At 41.6% G+C, this 20,652-nt stretch overlaps 4 protein-coding genes across 14 annotated transcripts; 2 read left to right on the top strand and 2 right to left on the bottom strand.

The window, feature by feature from the left end:
* Positions 1 to 745: 745 nt before the first annotated feature.
* enoph1 (enolase-phosphatase 1) lies at positions 746 to 4,496 on the bottom strand. The gene is made up of 6 exons (XM_076029680.1): positions 4,166 to 4,496; positions 3,561 to 3,662; positions 3,257 to 3,459; positions 2,437 to 2,569; positions 2,225 to 2,348; positions 746 to 1,575 (listed from the first exon to the last, which is right to left on the bottom strand). Exons 1-6 carry the CDS (start codon positions 4,247 to 4,249, stop codon positions 1,436 to 1,438), a joined length of 786 nt encoding a protein of 261 aa, XP_075885795.1. The 5' UTR covers positions 4,250 to 4,496; the 3' UTR covers positions 746 to 1,435.
* A 117-nt stretch (positions 4,497 to 4,613) lies between these two features.
* Positions 4,614 to 8,757, top strand: hnrnpd (heterogeneous nuclear ribonucleoprotein D). 6 transcript variants are annotated; one of them, XR_012927084.1, is made up of 9 exons: positions 4,614 to 5,089; positions 5,183 to 5,351; positions 5,476 to 5,637; positions 5,754 to 5,885; positions 5,999 to 6,086; positions 6,691 to 6,849; positions 6,931 to 7,021; positions 7,379 to 7,480; positions 8,302 to 8,757. XR_012927084.1 is itself a non-coding variant. In XM_076029679.1 (8 exons), the coding sequence occupies exons 1-7, from the start codon at positions 4,923 to 4,925 to the stop codon at positions 6,996 to 6,998; spliced, it is 945 nt and encodes a 314-aa protein (XP_075885794.1). In that variant the 5' UTR covers positions 4,614 to 4,922; the 3' UTR covers positions 6,999 to 7,021; positions 8,302 to 8,757. The 6 variants fall into 6 exon arrangements, 4 of the variants coding, with proteins under 4 accessions (XP_075885794.1, XP_075885793.1, XP_075885792.1 ...); XR_012927083.1 differs by having other exon boundaries at positions 6,931 to 7,025; XM_076029679.1 differs by lacking the exon at positions 7,379 to 7,480.
* On the bottom strand, positions 8,644 to 10,906 carry LOC142890538 (vesicle-associated membrane protein 8). 2 transcript variants are annotated; one of them, XM_076029682.1, is made up of 3 exons: positions 10,725 to 10,906; positions 9,787 to 9,954; positions 8,644 to 9,184 (listed from the first exon to the last, which is right to left on the bottom strand). In XM_076029682.1, exons 1-3 carry the CDS (start codon positions 10,725 to 10,727, stop codon positions 9,047 to 9,049), a joined length of 309 nt encoding a protein of 102 aa, XP_075885797.1. In that variant the 5' UTR covers positions 10,728 to 10,906; the 3' UTR covers positions 8,644 to 9,046. The 2 variants fall into 2 exon arrangements, with proteins under 2 accessions (XP_075885797.1, XP_075885798.1); XM_076029683.1 differs by lacking the exon at positions 10,725 to 10,906 and adding an exon at positions 10,268 to 10,496.
* Positions 10,907 to 11,844: 938 nt separating this feature from the next.
* Positions 11,845 to 17,621, top strand: mat2al (methionine adenosyltransferase II, alpha-like). Of its 5 annotated transcripts, none has more exons than XM_076029674.1 (10): positions 11,845 to 11,962; positions 14,519 to 14,605; positions 15,115 to 15,192; positions 15,270 to 15,392; positions 15,477 to 15,589; positions 15,977 to 16,120; positions 16,469 to 16,687; positions 16,788 to 16,970; positions 17,068 to 17,201; positions 17,296 to 17,621. In XM_076029674.1, exons 2-10 carry the CDS (start codon positions 14,530 to 14,532, stop codon positions 17,396 to 17,398), a joined length of 1,173 nt encoding a protein of 390 aa, XP_075885789.1. In that variant the 5' UTR covers positions 11,845 to 11,962; positions 14,519 to 14,529; the 3' UTR covers positions 17,399 to 17,621. The 5 variants fall into 5 exon arrangements, with proteins under 5 accessions (XP_075885789.1, XP_075885787.1, XP_075885790.1 ...); XM_076029672.1 differs by lacking the exon at positions 11,845 to 11,962 and adding an exon at positions 14,114 to 14,379; XM_076029675.1 differs by lacking the exon at positions 11,845 to 11,962 and adding an exon at positions 14,114 to 14,383 and having other exon boundaries at positions 17,136 to 17,201.
* Positions 17,622 to 20,652: the final 3,031 nt, after the last annotated feature.

The raw sequence follows: 20,652 nt of genomic DNA, 5'->3' as shown, positions 1-20,652 counted from the left end.
CCACACATTCTCCATTGGATTCCTTCTCATACAACTTAACTTTCACGAGTTAAACCATGTTTCCTTGGTATAGAACTATGCTTTGATTTGTCTTAACTCAAAGGTGGAATTCTTCATCATCAAACCATGGAGCAGGAGCAGATGGATGGAGTGTTTTTGTTACCCACCAATGTCAATTGAAACTGAACAAAAACACTACAGCAAAATATCTCTGACATCCATTAGCTTAGCTTTTTCTAATACTAACAGTTACTGCTATTTTGAAAGTAATTTAGAGCTGCGTTATTCTTCAGCACATCATCAACATATCACTGTGGCAGAAAACGTGAGGAATGCAGGGAGACTTAAACATTAGCGAGTTGGGCGGGCCGGGTTTAAAAGGTTAAGGGGACACATGTGGCCCCCAGGCCGTAGTTTGCCTGCTCCAAAGTGTTCCGGAGCAGTTTTCTCAAGTTTTTCAGTGGATGTTCAGTTTTTGGTCGATGTTTTTCCCACATTTTCTCTTGACGACCGTCTTAACCGTCTTTCTAGTTGTAGTTAATCAGACTCGCTGTCTGTTTTGGAAAAGAGTTTTGCAAATACAGCTGCGTTAGCCGAGATGGCTGCGACAGCTGTGCAGCGATCACATATGTTTCAAGTGTAAATAAATTATCATTGATTCCCTTGGGGATACAGCTGCAACTATGGCACAAATGTGCTTTCACGTGATGGGAAGCATTTGGCTGTTGGACTGAAGAGGACAAGCTTCTGAATGAAACCAGGCTTTTATTGGAAGTAGTTCTCATTCCCCCTCCCCCCCCTCCCCACCAATTGTCATCCTTTTCCCATTGACACCGTTTCGTCACGACAACAAATCCTCCAATCAGAACCTTCCAGCACCATTATTACAGATGAGCATTGACGATGGCACATTGACACAGACACCATTCACCTGCGGGACAAACATGAACATCGGAGTGTAGCTTTTACATCAGGGCTCCCCGTCATCCGGCGTCTCTACTCTCTAAAACGGTACAATGTTGAACGGGCGAGTCGCTGGAGGAAGAACACGGGAAGACGGCAGCAGGGACGTCGACGCGGCGGACGCGGGCTGTAAATAACGTCGGTAACAGTGAGGAGAAACCACATACAAGTTCATCTAAAAGGTAAAAAGGTAAAAGTCTCAGGTCGTGCGCTGCTCCTTCGAGACGCCCCGTCCACCGAGGGCCAGCGTCCGATTCTTGCAGATCCGTTTAAACGTGGCGCCGCCGCCGCCACAGGGCCGGGGCTCGGGCAGCGAGTGTCGCCCGCCCGACTTTTTTTTTTTTTTTAAATGTGGAATAAACCAAGATGAAAGGAGAGAGGGTGGGGGAGGGGTTGTGGGCAGAAGTGAGGAGGGCGTGTGGGAAGGGGGGGGGGGGGGGGGGGGCTGGGTCGGTGTAACGGGAGGTCTCTGTTAAACGCGTCCGCTCAGTTCCAGTTGGCTGAAGGACGTCACCAGGCTGTAGTGGGCCCGCTCGTCGTCCGTCAGCTCCAGGTTCCCGGCCCTGACCACCACCACCACGTTGAGCCCCGCCTCCTCGGCTGCTTTGGCCTCTGCAGTGGCAACAACGTGTGAGTGAGTGGGTGTGGTCTTCTTTTTTTTTTTGTTAATTTATCATCAGCCTGCGACGCAAGTACACAATATGTTTTTTCACACGTTGGAAAATTGTGGAACAAGCTAGCTTAACGAACGATAGTTCACTGAGGTAAATGCTACTTCACGGCAGTAATTAGTGAATCACAGCCTCTGTCAATAAAACTCGCGTTTATACTGAACTGTAACTCTCTTTCACTTGTCACTTTTCTACCGTGTTATTTAGAGCACATTAATTCAATATTTAAGTTGTAAGAAATTTTTTAAAAGGTATTTAACTGTGATAAACATTGCGTATAACCTTTAAATTGTGACTGAATATACCTATATACCTATATTACAACTATGTCACAGATAAATGCTATGTGTGTCATTATTTTGATATATTTGTTTGAAAACATGCCATCGGCGTACAACAGAAAAACACAGGTATGAAGATTTAAGCATGTTAGGTTTTAACAGAAGTCCAAAACAGGTGGTGAAAATAAAAAAAGATAATCGTGACTAATCGAAAAAAAAACGATATATTAGTCGACGAACACAACAAGCATTAGTCGCAGCCCTAAAATATTTCGTATATATATATATATATTCCGTACGTGTACCGACCTCGAGCAACGTCCGTCAGGAAGGTGATCTCCTCGGCCGGGCAGCCGATCCGCTCGGTGATCCGCTCGTAGCTCTTGCACTCCACCTTGGCCCCGATGGTCGTGTCAAAGTGGCCGTCGAACACCTGCGGTATCGACGGGTCACAGTCGTTGGAAAAGCGTCGAAAAGGAAACGCGTGGCGGCTTCGAGGGTTGAGGGGCGCCCGTACTCACGTCTAGAACGTCTCCCTCCACCGAGTAGCCAAACAGAAGCTTCTGAGCCTCCACGCTGCCGGAGGAGTAAATGTAGACTTTCACTCCTTGCTCCTTCCACCTCTTGATGGAGGGAATCACGTCCTGGTACAGCCTGTGTGGGAGACGACGGCAATGAGAAATACAATCTGATCCGTTTCAAGTACGCTCGACTGGTGAAAGAGAAGCGGTGTAGGTGCAGAACGTGTCCGGGGTCTTACGGCAACTCTATTAGGACAAACTACATCGCGGTCAGACAGACAGACAGACGGGCGGGCGGACGGACAGATATAGATGGATGGATGGATAGACAGATAGATAGACAGATATAATCATACTCTATTTATGATAGAACGAACAAACAATATTTATCCATCGTTCGTTCAACCGCGATGTAGTTTGTTCTAATAAAGTTGCTGTATGTGACGTTGTTGGGAAGACCGATAGAAGACAGAAATCTATTGTTCGTTCCATCTATTATATGTAATATGATTCTATCTATCTATCTATCTATCCGACCGCAATGCAGTTTGTCCTAATAGAGTTGCCGTATGTGACGTCGTTGTGAAGAACGAACAAACTATAGAGAGACATCTATCTATCTATCGTTTGTTCAATCTATTATATATAATATGATTCCATCCATCCATCCATCCATCCATTCATCCCACCAGGATGTAGTTTGTCCTAACAGAGTTGCCGTAAAGACCCCGGACAAATTCTGCACCTACAGCGGCACTCACCCCCAAACAAGAGTCTGTGTTTGTCTGTTGAATGAAAGGAGAACGATGGATGTACTTACTCGCCTTTGATTATCCCAGAGGCATAAGCGGACCTCCACATGTGACCCTGGAGCTGCTTGAGTGCCGTCGACTTCCTGTCCGCTGCCATCTGCCAGAGCACATTATCCACTATTTCCTTAATGGCCTTCTCCTCGTCTGTGTGCACCGTCTGGTCCACAGTGTGCACAGGACACGAGCGGTTCTGTTTCATGTCCTCTTCGATCTGCCGTGACAGGCCGGGGCGGAAGACACGATTGACGTTGTCATTTGGCAGATGCAGGAAGGCAGAGAAGTTTGAGGCGCGATGACGTGCACCGCTCTTACCTGTTTCTTCACGAGATGAACATCTTGCTTGCACTCGTCTTCCTCCCAATGAGCTGATAAGTAGTCCTCCAGATGCTCCCTGATGTATGGAAATAAAATATCCTGGAGACAACAGAGAAGTCATCAAAATACAATTTCCCAGGCTGCTAAGAAAGAGAAATCTGACACAAAAATGTAAAACGAAAATATTCTATTCTAAATAAATGCGGATGGGACACAGATTTTTTTTTTTTTATTTTTTTAAAGAAAGAAATTGAATTAACTTCGTAGAAATACAGTATCGTTTTATTGACGTACCGTGAATGTAGGAGCATGTAATTGTGTTCAATAAGTTACTTGAATTATTTTCCAAATTCTAATGGAACAAACTATTCATTTATTTAAACTAAGAGAAAATAATGTCCTATATTATACACAACGACACATGAGAAAAGTATCGTTGATTTCTGCAATTATGATGATTCCAGAATGACCGATCAGGGTTGTGGCTCTTTAGCTTGACGCTACTTAGCATGGCCATTGCCTGAGGGACGTCATTTAATTAGCTTTATTTGCAATTCAACGTACAGGCTTGGCTGAAAAACGGCAATCTTAATATGCGTTACCTTCACAAAGGTGATCGGCGTCGTCGTCCCTTCTATATCCAGCAAAAGTGCACTGGTGCCTGCAGGGATGGACACAGTAGCCATTTTTCGGTGTCTGCAGCTGGCTAGCTTGACGTTAGCTTAATTAGCGGCGACGCCGCGTTGAAGGCAAGACGCGCTCCTCTCGTCTGGGCCGCCAAAGCTGGCACGTAAATCGGACCAAACACTTCCTCGGTGCCGGGAAATGTAGCAGCCAGTTAGATGATGGTGCCTGGCTCGCGAGCTACCATCTCCATCACGTCGCGCTGCTAGCAGAGGTTAGTGCACTGCACATGTTCAAAAACTGTCAGTCTGGCCTGTGTGTGTTCCATCAGCGGCCGGGGGGCGCTACTGAGCACAGTCTTAAAAAATAGAGGCAACGAAGAAGAGTGTGCTGAAAACAAAACGACGTTGCCCCATCTCTGACGGCTCTCTGCAAGTGAGCGTAGCAGCGTCAGGAAACAAATTCTGCATAAAAATAACATTGTTTTTGCTTTACTGGAGGTCATTGATATAGCTAATTTATTTAAACGGATCAGACGTCCGCGTGTTTAAAAAAAGAAAAACAACAAAAAACAATAACATCCGAAGAGCAGTGACGTATTAGGACGTCTGGAATCAGAATATTGATTGGCTAGCTGCTAGCAATAGGCTTCATCCCAACTAGCTTAGCATCCAATAGATTTTTGTGTTTTATTTTGGTTGACATCCCCCTTAGTCAGCTTTCCGCGAAACGAACATGTCTGGAGATTACGAATTTAGCGATGACATGGCCATGACGAGAATGGAGGAGGATGGGGAGGCTAATAGCGACGATCCGATGTCTGCCGCTGGGGACTGTGGCCTGATGGGCAGTGAGGCCGAGGGATCGAGAATTGACGCCAGCAAAAACGAAGAGGATGAGGGGTAACATCTCGGCTACGTCAACGTCAATGATAAGATAAGTAGACACCGGGAAATTCTGTCTCTAATCGAGGGTTTATTTGCCGTTTGCTGCAGGAAGATGTTTGTTGGGGGTCTCAGCTGGGACACGACCAAGAAGGACCTGAAAGATTACTTTTTGAAGTATGGGGAGGTTGTTGACTGCACTTTAAAACTGGACCCCCTGACTGGCCGTTCGAGGGGCTTTGGCTTTGTGCTCTTCAAAGATCCTGAAAGTGTTGACAAGGTATTGGCATGTAAAGCACTTGCAAATCCTAACCCAGTTACTGTGGGACTCTTTTGGAATGAAACCTGCAAATAAAGGTGTACATTTACAATGCTTCTCAAACTGTTGTTCCCATTTTTCTAAGGTTGCTACACAGAAGGAACATAAACTCAATGGCAAAGTCATTGATCCCAAAAAAGCCAAGGCAATGAAGGGCAAGGAGCCAGTGAAGAAGATTTTTGTTGGTGGTCTCTCTCCGGATACCCCCGAGGAGAAAGTCCGAGAGTATTTTGGTGCCTTTGGAGAGGTAATTGTCAATATATAATTCTGGAGATGTAGCTCAGGGTGATTTTGCAGTTAGGCCTGCTACAAAGAGTTACCTGGCCGGCACTTGAATGAATTGTGATGTGATCGAATGACCAGGTGGAGTCCATCGAACTCCCGATGGAGAACAAAACAAATAAAAGAAGAGGCTTCTGCTTCATCACGTTCAAAGAGGAGGAGCCGGTCAAAACCATCATGGAGAAAAAGTACCACAATATCGGACTGAGCAAGGTACAGGCATCCACCCCACTCTTTAGTCATCGCTGACTGGTTGGACACTTTAATAGGTCATACAACTGATGCATCTTTTGGAAATAAAAACAAGCGTGTTGTCTTTCTTGTAGTGCGAAATTAAAAAAGCCATGTCGAAGGAACAGTACCAGCAGCAGCAGTACTGGGGAGGCCGCGGCGGATACTCGTCCAGGTCTCGAGGTAGAGGTGGTGTTGGGTGGAAGGAAGAAAAAAAATGAACGCGCTGAAGACAGAGTCAACGATGACACGTTGAATTGCAACCTCCTGTCCGCTGATTTGTCTTAGCTTTTAATTTAATGTCACGCCAGAATTTTCTGCTTCAGTGCCAACAATGTTTTTCAAAACTGTAAAGGAAAGTTGTTTATACTGTTGTAGTGCTAGAGATCTATTTTAGTGTAGTGACAGGAAAGAGCAATTCACCTGTAGATACTGTGATGGTCATAATATACCTAGAACAAGTGACTTTTAAACAACTTATATTTAAAAAAAAAAAAAAAAAAAAAGTTGAAATGTGAGCCATTAGAAGTCAACTTAAAGTCAGAGGAGAAATGTTGAGGGTATTTTTACTGTTCTTTAATGTAAAAATGGGTCACATTGGAGCCTCAACATTATAAATAATGTGTTCCTTACACATTTTTCATTGTGAAATTGAGGTTCTCAGGAGAAATAATACAAAAAATTAATACGCATCCCTAGTAGAATGTATTGATCTAATAATAAATATAAAATACACATAATTTATTATGCTACTTTATGCATTTCCTTGCCTGCCCGATCTTTGCAGGGCCCAATCAAAACTGGAACCAGGGCTACGGCAACTACTGGAACCAAGGTTTTGGGAACTACGGAAATTACGGTTACAACAATAATCAAGGTTATGGAGGTTACGGTGGCTATGATTATTCTGGTTACAACAACTACTACGGATACGATAACTACAACGGTAAGCACGTCCATGATTTAAACACCTTCATGATTTTTGTGTGCTGTTCACTCCCAAGTGTTAATTTTCCCATACTTGCAGATCAATCTGGTGGATATGGCAAGTCACCACGGCGTGGTGGCCACACCAACAGTTACAAGCCCTACTAAAGGGGAAAGATGCTTGTCCTCAAGTAGGTATGTCAGAGCAAAACTCTAGACTCTTGTGTCTTGATGCAAAGTAGTTACATTAACTTTGTTTGGTAACATAATGTGTAATTTTCTCTTGTATATTTTCTTTTTCTCAGCACCCTCATGTGCTTTACAGTAGTGGTAACATAGAGGCTACACTGTTGTGCCGTTTACTTTTAACAGCCGGCCTTCTGCTGCCTCGTTATGAACCTTCTTCATTTTTTTTTTTTTTAACTGTAAAGTTAACAGGTAAAGTACTGCTACTACAGTAAATGGATGCCAAAGTTGAGGATGTGCAAGGAAAACGAACGGAAGTGTGTTGTCTCCTAACTCTGACATACCTTGTTTGTACCTGCCAGCGGAGCTTCCTTGCAGGCCATGAGCTGACTCCCAGATACTCTCAGGGCCCGCTCAATGCGGACCGGGTACGAGAAGCATACGCTCTCGATTGCTGCCATTTGGTATGGTCTTACAACATCCTGTATCAGCATTTCTAAACTAAAAAAAAAAAAAAAAGAGAAAAGAAATCAAAGCAAAAAAAAATATGGGACACGTCCAGCTTTTGTCATCTTTCTTTTCACATTTTAATTTTTGATTGCAACTGTTTTGTAATGTAAAACTAAAACATAAACACTTGTAATTGTCATTTTTTACAGGCCCTTACTCCCCCACAAGTAATGATTCTAATTATGTAATTGTAACTATTTGCTTTTCAAGGATTACGTACAGCATTCTCTGGACTTCCCAGTTCCTATTGTTAATATATGCACTTCTAATCTTACCTTAAATGTTTTTCTTTATTTAGCCAGTAGTCCATGAGCTAGAACCTGGTTCGTAGTTGGACTCTACTGCGTTGGGGGATAAAGTGCTTTACGTTGTGTATATGTACTGCTCTGTTTTGTCTTAGTGACAGCGATGGAAAAGACTCCTCTTTTGTAATTTTCTTGTAATGAACTTTCCTCTTTTGTAAACACGAGTGTCACCACATCTCCAGAAATTTGCATGCAATGCCTTCTTTAATGTGTACTTGTAACCAGACAGAGGTTTCTTCCATTTAATATTTTTCGGGGCTTTTGACTTCTTCAGTTTTACACACTTCAGGATTTCTAGCTTATGGAGTACATTTTATTAACTGTAAAAATGTTAAAATAATTGTTCTCAATTTGCTTTTTCCTTTTTTACATTGGACATTAAAAACACAGGGGATTCCTTATCTATTTATACTCTAACGTAGTTGTTGCTGTTCAGTTTAATCTGATTTGCTCTTGTATGTTTTTCGCAGGTGCCACGACGGTGGAAGGCAGCCGTGGGCTGGCAGGGCTTCGGCCAGAGACGAGATGGTTTCCGGCAAGGGTCACTCGCTGAGTGTAAAAAAGACAAAACCTAAAAAGGATCACTATAACCTACAGGCCCCTTTTTTTCTGTACTTACCAAGTATCTGTTGACTCTTTTTCCGTTTGGATGTTTTGCATTGTTTTAGGTGATTAGGAAGCTCTGTCCATCCCTATTTTTGTTTTGTATTTGCTGTTCTAAATGCAGTTTGTGCATTGTTTTATCTGTTACTGAAATGTTTAGCTTGGTTTGGAACAGATCACGCATATATACAATAATGTGGTAGCAAAGATACGAGTTACAGGTCAACATTTACTGTATAAACATACCATATATATATATACACACACACACACACAGGTAATTATACATCAAAATGTGTCAAAATAAAAAGCATAAACTCTCATTTGCATCTCTGATCCTCTGTGAAATTTCATATTTCATCATTCATCTTTGGAGTGTGTTCAGGAAAGTATTTCAGCCAGGTTTCTCACGAAATAAGAGGGAAACGTGCCACGGAGCAATTCTTCCTCATGTATCCGAGGTTGCGTCCAGATGGTGCACCATCATTTTTACCTTCTGAATTGGCAGACATTTCACGGTTTACGTTTACAAATGAATTGCTCTGCTAAAAAATTTTGATGGGCGTCGAAAGAATTGTGCTTTCAGTCCTGGGTCAAAGTGCCGCTTTGTTTTTAAATAACGCCTGTGGCAGCCAGAATGATGAGGATAAGGATGATCACCACAATGACACCAATTATGACCATCATTTTGATGTTCTTCCACCAGTATTTCCTGGCAACGCGCGTGGATGTTCTTTGGAACGAATCCGCCTGAAAGACAGAAACGACGCAAGCCCAATAAAGATACAGACGCATACTGGTGTTTACAATAGTGGTAATAAATTAACTTTACACATCAGTCAAAGTCCAGTAAATGTGGCCTCTGACTGTCTTCTTATGACCCATATGAAAACAAACAAAAACATTTTGAAATATGTCCTTGTCTGGACTAGATAGTTGCTTAGAGCCCTGTGCTGGCTTCTTAAGAGGCCTACTGTGAACAATTTTGTAGCATCTAATGATGGGAAAACATAGCAAACTTTAACAATATTTTCCGATATCCCACTTATTCACATGTCTTTATATCGGCTGTGATATTCTATTACCTTAGGTAACGCTTACTGAGGCACAAACACAGTCTGAAACCTTATTTTATGATTAAGTCGAGTCTTATCTAAAATCCTAATGAATAAAAAAAAAGAAGAAAAAGACTTAAATCTGTCAGTAGAATTAGAATTCTTCTCGCTCAAAAGTTCAAAGGTAGAAGCACAAAGTAGCGGAAGACTTTGGCTAAAGTATATCCAGAACTCAATGTAGCTTGTAAATAAGTGGGTAAGGCTCTCCCCGCTGTCCCACCATTAACAGATACTCACAGAAGCCTGTAGGTCACCGGTCTTGCCGATCAGATCATCCAGCCTGTCCCCCCTCTCCAGCACCTTGTTGATGTTGTCTTTCAGGATCACTTTTACCTCGTTGACCTGGCCTTGCACCTGGTCAAATTTGGCCGCGCCTTGTGCCGGCGCCTGGGGATCGGCCTCAGCCTGTAGAGTGAAAGTGGACAAAAATATATCAAACACGAGGACCACAGCCAGTGCAACTCTAGCCGTTGACGACCTCTGTGGTGGCGTTGAAACTTCACTTCCTTTAACTCAGAAAACAGGAAAAGAGCGCCATCAAAAAAACAGAGGACTGTGTGACTGTCACATGAAGAGTCCCTGTACTTTGGATCCTCTTGGCTTTGAAGCTCATGAACGCGTTAAGATAATTGTGAGATGGAGGAAAAGAAAATATATAAACAAAATTTTTTTTAAAAAAAATTGGTGAAAAGACTCCTCACTGAAACAGCTCACTTACCATGGCAGCACTGATGGTCTCACTCGAGCGAAGCACAAACACAATCCAGCTTCGGACCGACGATGAAAAACCTCCACAGAAGTCCTGTTAACTGGCTGCCAGAGTTGAACAAACCTCAGAAGTCTGACTTGAGCTTCGCTCTCAGTGTGAGTCACACGGAGCTGAACAAACGTCTGCTGAAGGTTGCACCTTTCTGCGTTACTCATTAACCCCCCCCCCCTTCCCTCTGTCAAAGTCTGGTTGGATTATCGGCAGTCAGACATCATCACTGAACGGTACGCGCTCCACCAACGGGGCGGTTCTACTCATTTCCTTCCTCTCATTGACAGGCGAGACGGCAAAAATAAATAAATAAAAAAAAAAAAATCATCACACACGCTTGAAACTTTCGCACCGGCTCTGCCCCTGGGTGTGGAAACAAAGACGGCAGGCTCACAAAAAAGTTTTGTGTACGTACCATCAGCTGATCAGGCAGCAGACGTAGGACAAGCGCGAGGCTGATAGGTGTGGGCACAGGACTCTCCTTCCTACACAGATATTTGCAAGGCAATAAACGGGTGAAGCCACTGTTGCTTCACTTCATTTCCTCATCCTGCGCCGTGCAGCCTGTTTGTTTTTTTGTTTTTTTTTCCAGGGAGGTCTGACAGCCAGGGTTCAAAAAAAGAAAAGAGAACATGCAGAAAATCGTTACATGTTGACTCACTTTTTGCATTAACAACAATTGAGGCTTTGATGTGTAAACTAAGGACTTCCCTTTGCCGTTTTAAAACAATGATTGTCTATAAACTAGCCAGACAGCAAAAGGCCATCTGTGCTTTACTTCTACTGATTTCTCAGCTACAGTGTTTCAAAATGTTCTGAGAAGCAGCCCTTTGTGATGTCACACAGGGGCACAGGGGCGGCCAGCCCTTTGTCACCTTTTCCAGGTTCATGGCAACAACCCCAGCCCAGGTGGTTGTTATGCCCACTAGTACTGGGTGGAAACAACAGGGCTATAGATGCCTTCCATGTTCCATGGAGTTTCTCTGACTAATTAATCCAGCAAAACATCAAAGTGTGAGATGAAAAAGGGTCTGAACATGGGAATAATGTGGGGCCTTTAAATGTAACAACTTGGTGTTTCAACATTTACCAGGTAATTTTTCATGTGTTTTGAAAAAGATATTTAGGCATTCAACAGGAAGTACTCTTAAAGCTAATACGTTACAGTATTACTATCATCAACAAGGTAAACATGCATGGCAACTGCTAACTGTAAGCAAGTCAGTGTCTAAATTAAAAAAAAAAGAAAAGAGACAAATCATCATGCTTCTGCAACAGAGGTGGTCCTACAAGTCAATGGCAAATCCCTCTGCAAACTTCTTGCGCCATCCTTTCCTCACTCATTCATTGCAACACAACAGCCACACATGAGAGGGTCACCAGTCATGCAAAAGAGGAAGGTACAAGATCTCAGTATAAGAGGAGTAACTGAAAGCACACGGAGGGCTTTCAAGTTTTGACTTTAAAGTCTGCAAAGAAGGAGGTGTGGGTCGCGGAGGCCACTTCTGTTTTTGCAGACAATGGGTTTTTGCAACGAGGCAAGAAACAGAAAAGGCGTAGCTGAGAATATGGAGGAGGGTGTTACTGTGGTTCAGGAGTTGTGGAAAAAGTGGCATTTTAGGTAGTCGGCGGGGCCGACAAAGAAACACACCTGTGAGTGTGATCTACAACTACACAACATGTATGGGTAAGTGTGCAAAAGTCACAATACTTTTGTACAAAACACAATACATGCTGTCATGAAGAGTCTTGTGCTTTTAATAAGTCTCCTCTGGCACTTTAAGTACAACAGGTGTCTCATAAGGACTAGGAAGCTCCAAATTAACCGCTGTTGGATCAATAAAGTTGTGTGAGCAGACTTGAGGTCACTGTGTACAGACATCACACAGGTAACATCTAGATTAGGTAAATTTTGTTAGTAGGTCAGCAGGTAAATCACAGAATGTGCGGGAACATGGATGTATCAAAGAAATATCATAACCATACAAAGACAGCATAAAATATATAGTTGAGTTTCTCAGCAGGGCTGGTTATACACTTGAGCAGCCTGAAGGAAGTGCTGGTTATGCTAATGTTGCATTTGGTTACCTGTGGTGTTTGCACTAAATTCAGTTCAGATGATACCTTTGGAACTAATTACAGTTAGTTTAGATGTGGAGTTTAACAGCAATAAAAATGCTAGTCCACTTCCTCCATCTTTGATTATAGGACATTGCAGTTATGAAAACCCAAGCTGCACCAGCGATGCGGGTAGAGTTGTGAGATGTGTGCATATCCATCCCTAGCTGGTATCGGTATCAGATCAATACTAGTGTGTTGGGATCGATGATTTATTATGCCCCCAATTCACCCAACAACAATGAGATTTTAGTTTCTCAACTCTCTCCTGCAATTTTGTTTTAATTTGCTCTTGTTATATCTTTTTTTGCTTAAAAAAAGAAGAATTAATGCGATTGTTTTTTTTTTATTGTTTCTGTTTATCATGTCAAAATAATGATACGAAAATATTTTGTAGTTACCTATAAACTTTGTCCAAATTCTGTCCTTACTTTTAACAAAAGAATCCAATTTTACAATTAATTCATATTATGTAAAGTGTAATCTTCTCTTACATACATATTTCCCAGGATGGAAAATTTTTCACGTCGATAATAAAAAAAAAGTGACTCATTTTAACCATTACTTAGCGTCCACATCGGCGTCCCGAGTTATGGTGGGAAATGACGTTGTTCTAGGTTTGAGGCAGAGTTAGCCTCAAACCTAGAAGTCTGTACTGACAGACTTCAATTTTTCAACTTGTCTTGACTACATGTATGAAAATGGTTAAAGCCTGTGTCAAATCCTCAACTTTCTTTCCTTTTTGTAGGGTGCACACATTCAAGTTATTTGGGAGTAAGTGATTTCAAGGATACTTTGAAATTTCCAGGACCTGATTCAAACGGGTGTTCCATTTAGTGGTAAACCTTCTTCCCATGAATTCTGTTTGTTGGATTACGGTTGCACTGATCTTGGGATTTCCAATTCCAATGCAACCCGTTTCCAGTGCAACCCAGGCTTCTCAAAGAATACACGCGTCATAAGGTGCGCACTTCAAACATTGGTGGCCCATGGCCAATTTTAGATTTTTCTTTTCTTGTGTAAATATTTTAGTAATATCATTGAATTTCTTTTTTGCTGGCATGAAGTGGATAACGCCATGCAAGTTATGGAGGATGTCAACAGGAGCCGCCATTGCCGGTTGATGTTTTTCAGGGAATTTTAAATCCACAACGGGAATAACACAATCACTACATATTTAGAGCCTTACTTAAGCTCATGCATGTACACAATCTTCCAACACTTAGTCGTGTAATACAAATGAATGAAAAATATTATTTACACCTGGCTATGGTGTAAATAATTATTTGATGTTAATGTTTTTAACTTCAGTTCTATAAACATTTTTTGGCTACATACATATTTCCCAGGATGGAAAATTTTTCACGTCGATAATAATAAAAAAAAAAAAAAAAAGTGACTCATTTTAACCATTGCATTTAGCGTCCACATCGTCCACATCGGCGTCCCGAGTTGTGGTGGGAAATGACGTTGTCAGGAAGTAGGCGGAGTTAGCCTCAAACCTAGAAGTCTGTACTGACAGACTTTAATTTTTCAACTTGCTTCGTGTTGCAACGACGCCATCTTGAGGCACACACACACACACACACACACACACACACACACACACACACACACACACACACACACACACACACACACACACACACACACATGAATGTTACGTAACTGTGACGTGAAGCCCACTGCACGTCGTGGACGAGAAACGTCCATCGCTCTGTCATGGTCGTCCCAGAACTCTGCACGTCAGATTTAACTTATTGGAAGTGAAACGGGGAAGGAAATGTGCGGACAAACTTGCAGGGGGTTGAAGACATCGACTTATAAAAAGCCGTGTCAGCCGTTCACCATTTTCTAAGACTAAACTGGAACGCCTGGGCGCTGCTAGACACTCCATCTCCCCCCCTTTGGCTCAACCCACTCGGTTAATTATTGGCCAACTTGACTACGTCGTGGGTAAAACGTCAGAGTGTATCTACTTTTATTACTTCGGTGCCTACCTCGCCACATTGAAGGCCGTTGAAGCGAATATACGTGATTATAAACGTTGTTAAAAGTTCCTGTTCCTTTCTACCCCACCGGCACCGTCAGACAACCTGAAGATGAACCCGAGCGGAAGCAGCCGCAGCGGCAGGACGTTCCTGTTCACGTCCGAGTCTGTGGGACAAGGACACTCTGGTATCGCACGTTGATTCTTGAGCACTAAATACATGTTGTGTCGACATGTCTGGAGATGTTGCGCATCAATTGGATGTGCACTATACTTTGTCAATGTCGTTGTGAAAAGTACAGAGATAACAGCACTGTTTCCTATTCAAAATGTTCGAGCAGAATAGTTTTAATCACGTTTAATTATTTGAAACTACATCTAAAATGTGCTAGCAGCTGTGAAATTTGACGTAGCCTATTTTTTTTAATATATATATATATATATATATATATATATATATATATATATATATATATATATATATATATATATATATATATCTTATCATTTTAAAAAGCCTTTATTAATTCTAAGTTGAATACACTGCAGTGTTTACCTATGTAACCATGTCTGCCTGCTTGTTATTGTTTAGTTTGCATGTTGAAGTTATCAGAAAAACATGATGTGAAATAGTGTTATTAGATAATTGTTTGCTGTTTTGTTACAAGTTGTGCACATGTGCTTTTCAATCCACCAGATAAGATGTGTGATCAAATCAGCGATGCCGTTCTTGATGCCTACCTGAGTAAAGACCCTGACTCCAAAGTGGCCTGTGGTAAGACCTTTGTTCCGATTCATCACACTCGCTGAGATCAGAGTCTGCCGCTGTTAAATCCTCAAATCTTTTTTCAGAATGTGTGGCGAAGACGGGCATGATCATGCTGGTTGGGGAGGTGACATCCAAGGCCACTGTGGATCTCCAGTCAGTGGTCCGAAATACTGTCAAGTCGATCGGTTACGACGACTCCTCAAAAGGTGCTTTACTGTGCACGCTAATGTTCTTATTTAACAAGTCACAAATCACGAATGAGGTGTATGATGTCCATTAATGACGTGCAGGGTTTGACTACAAGACCTGCAACGTGCTGGTGGCCCTGGAGCCTCAGGTCATGGAGATATCCAGCTGTGTGTTCGGGGATCGGGACCCAGATGACATTGGCGCCGGGGACCAGGTTTGAGAAACTGATAATGCAACAGTATGGCTGATTGTATGATTCTCAGGGGGTTTTATGTGGGTAATAAATAAATGAATGAATAAAGATCAAATGTCAGGTCTGTCGGTGAAATGTCATGAAGACCAGTGAGTTTTCTTACCCAGGACAATTGGTAGAGTCACAGTGGCCCTGAAGGTTAATCATTATTTTCCATTAAAGATTACCCCCACCTCCCCCCTCCCCCGAACAATAAATGTCCGCATGCTGATATTGGAGGTATTATTGGCTCCTGCAATAATCTAGTCACAGCAGTTATAGGGTTTGAATTAAGAATCTGTAATAATAAATATAAAAAAAAAGTTTTACTTTACGTCAGAATGAAATGGCTCGAGTTTTCCTCCTCAGGGGCTGATGTTTGGCTACGCTACAGACGAGACTGAGGAGTGTATGCCTTTAACCATCCTTTTGGCTCACAAACTCAACCACAAGTTGAAGCAGCTGTCAGTAAATGGAGATTGTCCCTGGATATTACCAGACTCCAAATCACAGGTGAGCTACTGTTGTCGAAAAATCCTGGCTGATCTTAGCCTCTTTTTGCACCCAGTGTGAGTATATAAACTTATAAAATGTAACCTGCTAATGTTAGCATGACATGAAGGTGGGGCAATCGAACGTCTTTCTCTGAGGAAGTCCATGTTTGCTGCTTTCAGTTCAACCACAGCACTTCCATCTGCATTATTATGACTTTGTAAGTGGAATCAATGTGGAGCACATACAGGCCCTCAATTTCCTTTCAATTGTTGCCATAGAATTTTCCCAAAGCAGTTTAGTATTTCTTTTACGTTTCACATCTTTATTGCAGTGCTAATCATTTATTTTAAACTTCTCTTTCTGCAGGTCACAGTAGAGTATAAAGATAACAAGGGGGCCATGGAGCCTCTTCATGTTCACACTGTTGTCATTTCCGTACAACACCATCCAGACATCACCCTGGAAGAGATCAGGCGTCAGCTGATGGAGAAGGTGGTAAAAGTCGTCATTCCTGCCAAATACCTGGATGACAAGACCGTCTACCATCTCCTCCCAAGTGGGCTGTTCCTTATGGGTGGTCCACAAGTGAGACTTTTAGCTATTGGTGAAGATTCGTTTAGAACAGATTAAAGTGTTTGTTTTGTATATTACAATTGGAGTTAAACCGGCGTATTTGTGTCACCAGGGCGATGCGGGACTCACGGGGCGCAAAATCATTGTGGACACATATGGAGGATGGGGTGGCCATGGGGGAGGGGCTTTCTCTGGGAAAGACTATTCGAAAGTGGATCGTTCCGGAGCTTATGCGGCACGCTGGGTTGCCAAGTCCTTGGTTAAAGCTGGCCTGTGTAGGCGAGTCCTCATACAAGTGAGTGCAGTCGTTTGGTTCAGACATCAATTATAAAGTTGATATTGTATTATAGCAAAACGTTAATACGTCATCCCATCTCTGTTGTGCCCTGCAGATCTCCTATGCCATCAGTGTGAGCCATCCACTCTCCATCTCTGTGTTTGATTACGGTACATCCAACAGGGACGAAGACCAGCTGCTGCAGATTGTGCAGAAGAACTTTGACCTGAGGCCTGGGATTATCGTGAAGTACGTGCAGCTTTTCATACTGTAAATTACACTGTCTTTTGCGGAATTGCCGTCTAATATTGACTCTTTTTTTTGTTTTGTTTTTTATGAACAGAGAGCTGGGTTTGAAGCGGCCAATTTACCAGGCCACTGCCTGCTACGGCCACTTTGGCAGAGAGGAATTCCCCTGGGAAAAACCAAAGCCTCTGGTGTTTTGAGTGCGAAGGCCAACCTCATTCCAAAAAAAATAAAAAAAGAACAAAAGGGATCTGTTTAATTGACATAATGCTTCTATTTTAAATAGAATAATCAGAAACTTTTTTCCCCCGCCATTGTCTAAAGGCAGTGGTCAGTGCCTTTTGTTATTAATTTTTTTTTTATGTTGTGTGAGATACAATCAAATCTGTCAAAATCTTTCCTCGTGTATGAAGTAAAAACTTTGATTAAGAAGGTGTGTCATGAACGTTATATTTGTTAATGTACATATATATATATATATATATATATATATATATATATACATATATATATATATATATATATATATATATATATATACATATATATATATATATATATATATATATATATATATATATATATATATATATATATATAGTTTAGATTACACACACACACACACACACACACACACACACACACACACACACGTTAATCTGGATTTGTAATGAGACATGTAATGAGAGCATTTTCCTACTGAAAGAACAAGCACATACAACAATTTTAGATTTTTTTTTTGTGAAGTGAACCCTAACAAATAAGTACGTGCATGGTTTTTCGATTAAATAAATGCTATTCCTGCTTGTGCTTATGTCATGTAGAAAAACAGAAAAACTGCAACGCCACTATTTTCCACCGGGTGTCGCCAGAGAATATATTTTTGTAGTTGACGGGCTCGAAGCGACACAAGAACCTACAAAAAAAAGATGTAAAGTTGGACCGTGTCAGTGCTGGCCGGGCTGTGGACAATGAAGAGCTCTGGCAGGGTGTCACGGCGAATTTGATTGGCTGAAGCTGCAAAATAAATACACGCAGACGGGCCGGCTATGGCGCATGTTGTCGTCGGAGTCCGCGCACTGGCCAACTTCGCCAGAATGCGCCAACCGACAGGGACGTCTCAGTGCACGGTTCAGACATCATGGTTCAGACGTTGGAGTGAAAGGAAAGCGACGGACTTTAAAATAGAACAGGAAATACAAGGAAAATGGCATTAACCCTCTTTATGTCAAGCATGTTAGCACAAACTTTTATAAGTTGATGTGTTAATTTGTTTGTTAGTTTACCGATAATTACAGCTCCAGAGTTACTGTAATGTTTTTACATGTACTATGCACCGAGTTTACCTACTGACTACATGTATGAAAATGGTTAAAGCCTGTGTCAAATCCTCAACTTTCGTTCCTTTTTGTAGGGTGCACACATTCAAGTTATTTGGGAGGAAGTGATTTCACGTGTTTGGTAATGGTAAGTGTGTCATGTTCAGATTATGTTACATTTAACAATTAAATAATCAGGCTTTCTTATTTCAAAATATTTCCTCGTAGAACCATTGCAAGGTTACTTTGCAAGACATTTTTAAAAATGTCCAGGACCTGATTCAAACAGGTGTTCCATTTAGTGGTAAACCTTCTTCCAATGGATTCAGTTTGTTGGATTACGGTTGCACTGATCTTGGGATTTCCAATTCCAATGCAACCCTTCAAACATTGGTGGCCCATTGCCAATTTTAGATTTTTCTTTTCTTGTGTGAATATTCTAGTAATAACATTGAATTTCTTTTTTGCTGGCATGAAGTGGATAACACCATGCAAGTTATGGAGGATGTCAACAGGAGCCGCCATTGCAGGTTGATGTTTTTCAGGGAATTTTAAATCCACAACGGGAATAACACAATCGCTTCATATTTAGAGCCTTACTTAAGCTCATGCATGTACACAATCTTCCAACACTAAGTAGTGTAATACAAATAAATGAAAAATATTATTTACACATGGCTATGGTGTAAATATTTATTTTGCCAATTTTAGATTTTTCTTTTCTTGTGTGAATATTCTAGTAATAACATTGAATTTCTTTTTTGCTGGCATGAAGTGGATAACACCATGCAAGTTATGGAGGATGTCAACAGGAGCCGCCATTGCGGGTTGATGTTTTTCAGGGAATTTTAAATCCACAACGGGAATAACACAATCGCTTCATATTTAGAGCCTTACTTAAGCTCACGCATATACACAATCTTCCCACACTTAGTCGTGTAATACAAATCAATGAAAAATATTATTTACACATGGCTATGGTGTAAATATTTATTTTGATATTCATGTTTTTAACTTCAGTTCTATAAACATTTATTGGTATACATTTATTTTATTTCTTACAAAGAATGAGCCTGAAGTGTCTCCAAGAACAACATGTGCCCAAAGTGAAGAACATGACCCGTTGAAATCAGACCAGGCAAGTTTGATGCTGGATTTGGACTCATGTCTATACAGTGCCGACATGCTTAAGGTCTTTGAAGGTTTAGTTTTTATTTTAGTTCATGAACGTTTATGAAATTAATTGTTTGACTGAACCTGAACCCGCTAGATGTCAGCATAAGTAATGTTTTTTTTTCTTTTGTTTTAATTCCAGGAAAACAATCAGTCACCTGATGAAGAGGGATTTGTTGATACAATGGACAACTGTAATGGCAAAGGGACTGAGGACACTCCAGCCCTATTGTTCCTTTGCCTTCAAGTGGCATGTCCTGAAAAACAAATACAAAGAACGGGGGCAGAATTCAAATGCCAGGGCTACTGCCGATTCAAGGACTGTCGTGTCTCTGTTGTCTGTAACAGTAGACCGTGAAAGAGACCTTAAGACTCTTACTGAGGAGGTGTTTAAATCTGGCTGCCGAGATGAAGGGCCTTCTCCACATGTCCTGAAATTATTACAAGAGAAATCAAACTAAAAAGTTGACTACATAATAACAAAACAATTAGTTTACTAATGAAGTTGCAAAAAAATTTAATGCTCATGAATTTGTCCAGCAGAAGGTTTTTTTTTTTTTTTAAACCCCAAAGCAGTGATGCTTTGGTCTTTATAGAGCATAGAATTTTTTGGGGGCAGTGGTGCCAGGAGGAAGGAGACCCTCCTTTTTACATTTATGACATTGTTTTGAGAAACTCCCCAAAAAACTGCCCCTCCATTTCCTGTGGCAATGTATCTCACCAGTGATCACGCCACCGCCTCAGTGACCTATTTGCGAGAGGCATTTCTTACTGATGCCAGAAGATGCTTCGGAAAGAAAGGGTTTCCAACACCACAGATGATAATGTGTGACGGTTCACTTGTACTAATGCAGGCAATATGTTTGTCCTTTGCCAAAAAAAAAAAAATCTCATCGACACACTAAACCATAATTTCATCACTGCAAGTGGAAAAGCCAAGCTGGCTGACTTCAATATTCCCA

The sequence above is a fragment of the Nelusetta ayraudi genome, unplaced genomic scaffold (genome assembly GCF_046127955.1).
Source record: "Nelusetta ayraudi isolate G7.1 ecotype Tasmania unplaced genomic scaffold, CSIRO-AGI_Nayr_v1 ptg000026l, whole genome shotgun sequence".
In the NCBI taxonomy this organism is placed as follows: Eukaryota; Metazoa; Chordata; class Actinopteri; order Tetraodontiformes; family Monacanthidae; genus Nelusetta; species Nelusetta ayraudi.
Note: the sequence above shows the minus strand (reverse complement) of the source record. Positions and strands in the feature narration are given on the sequence as shown.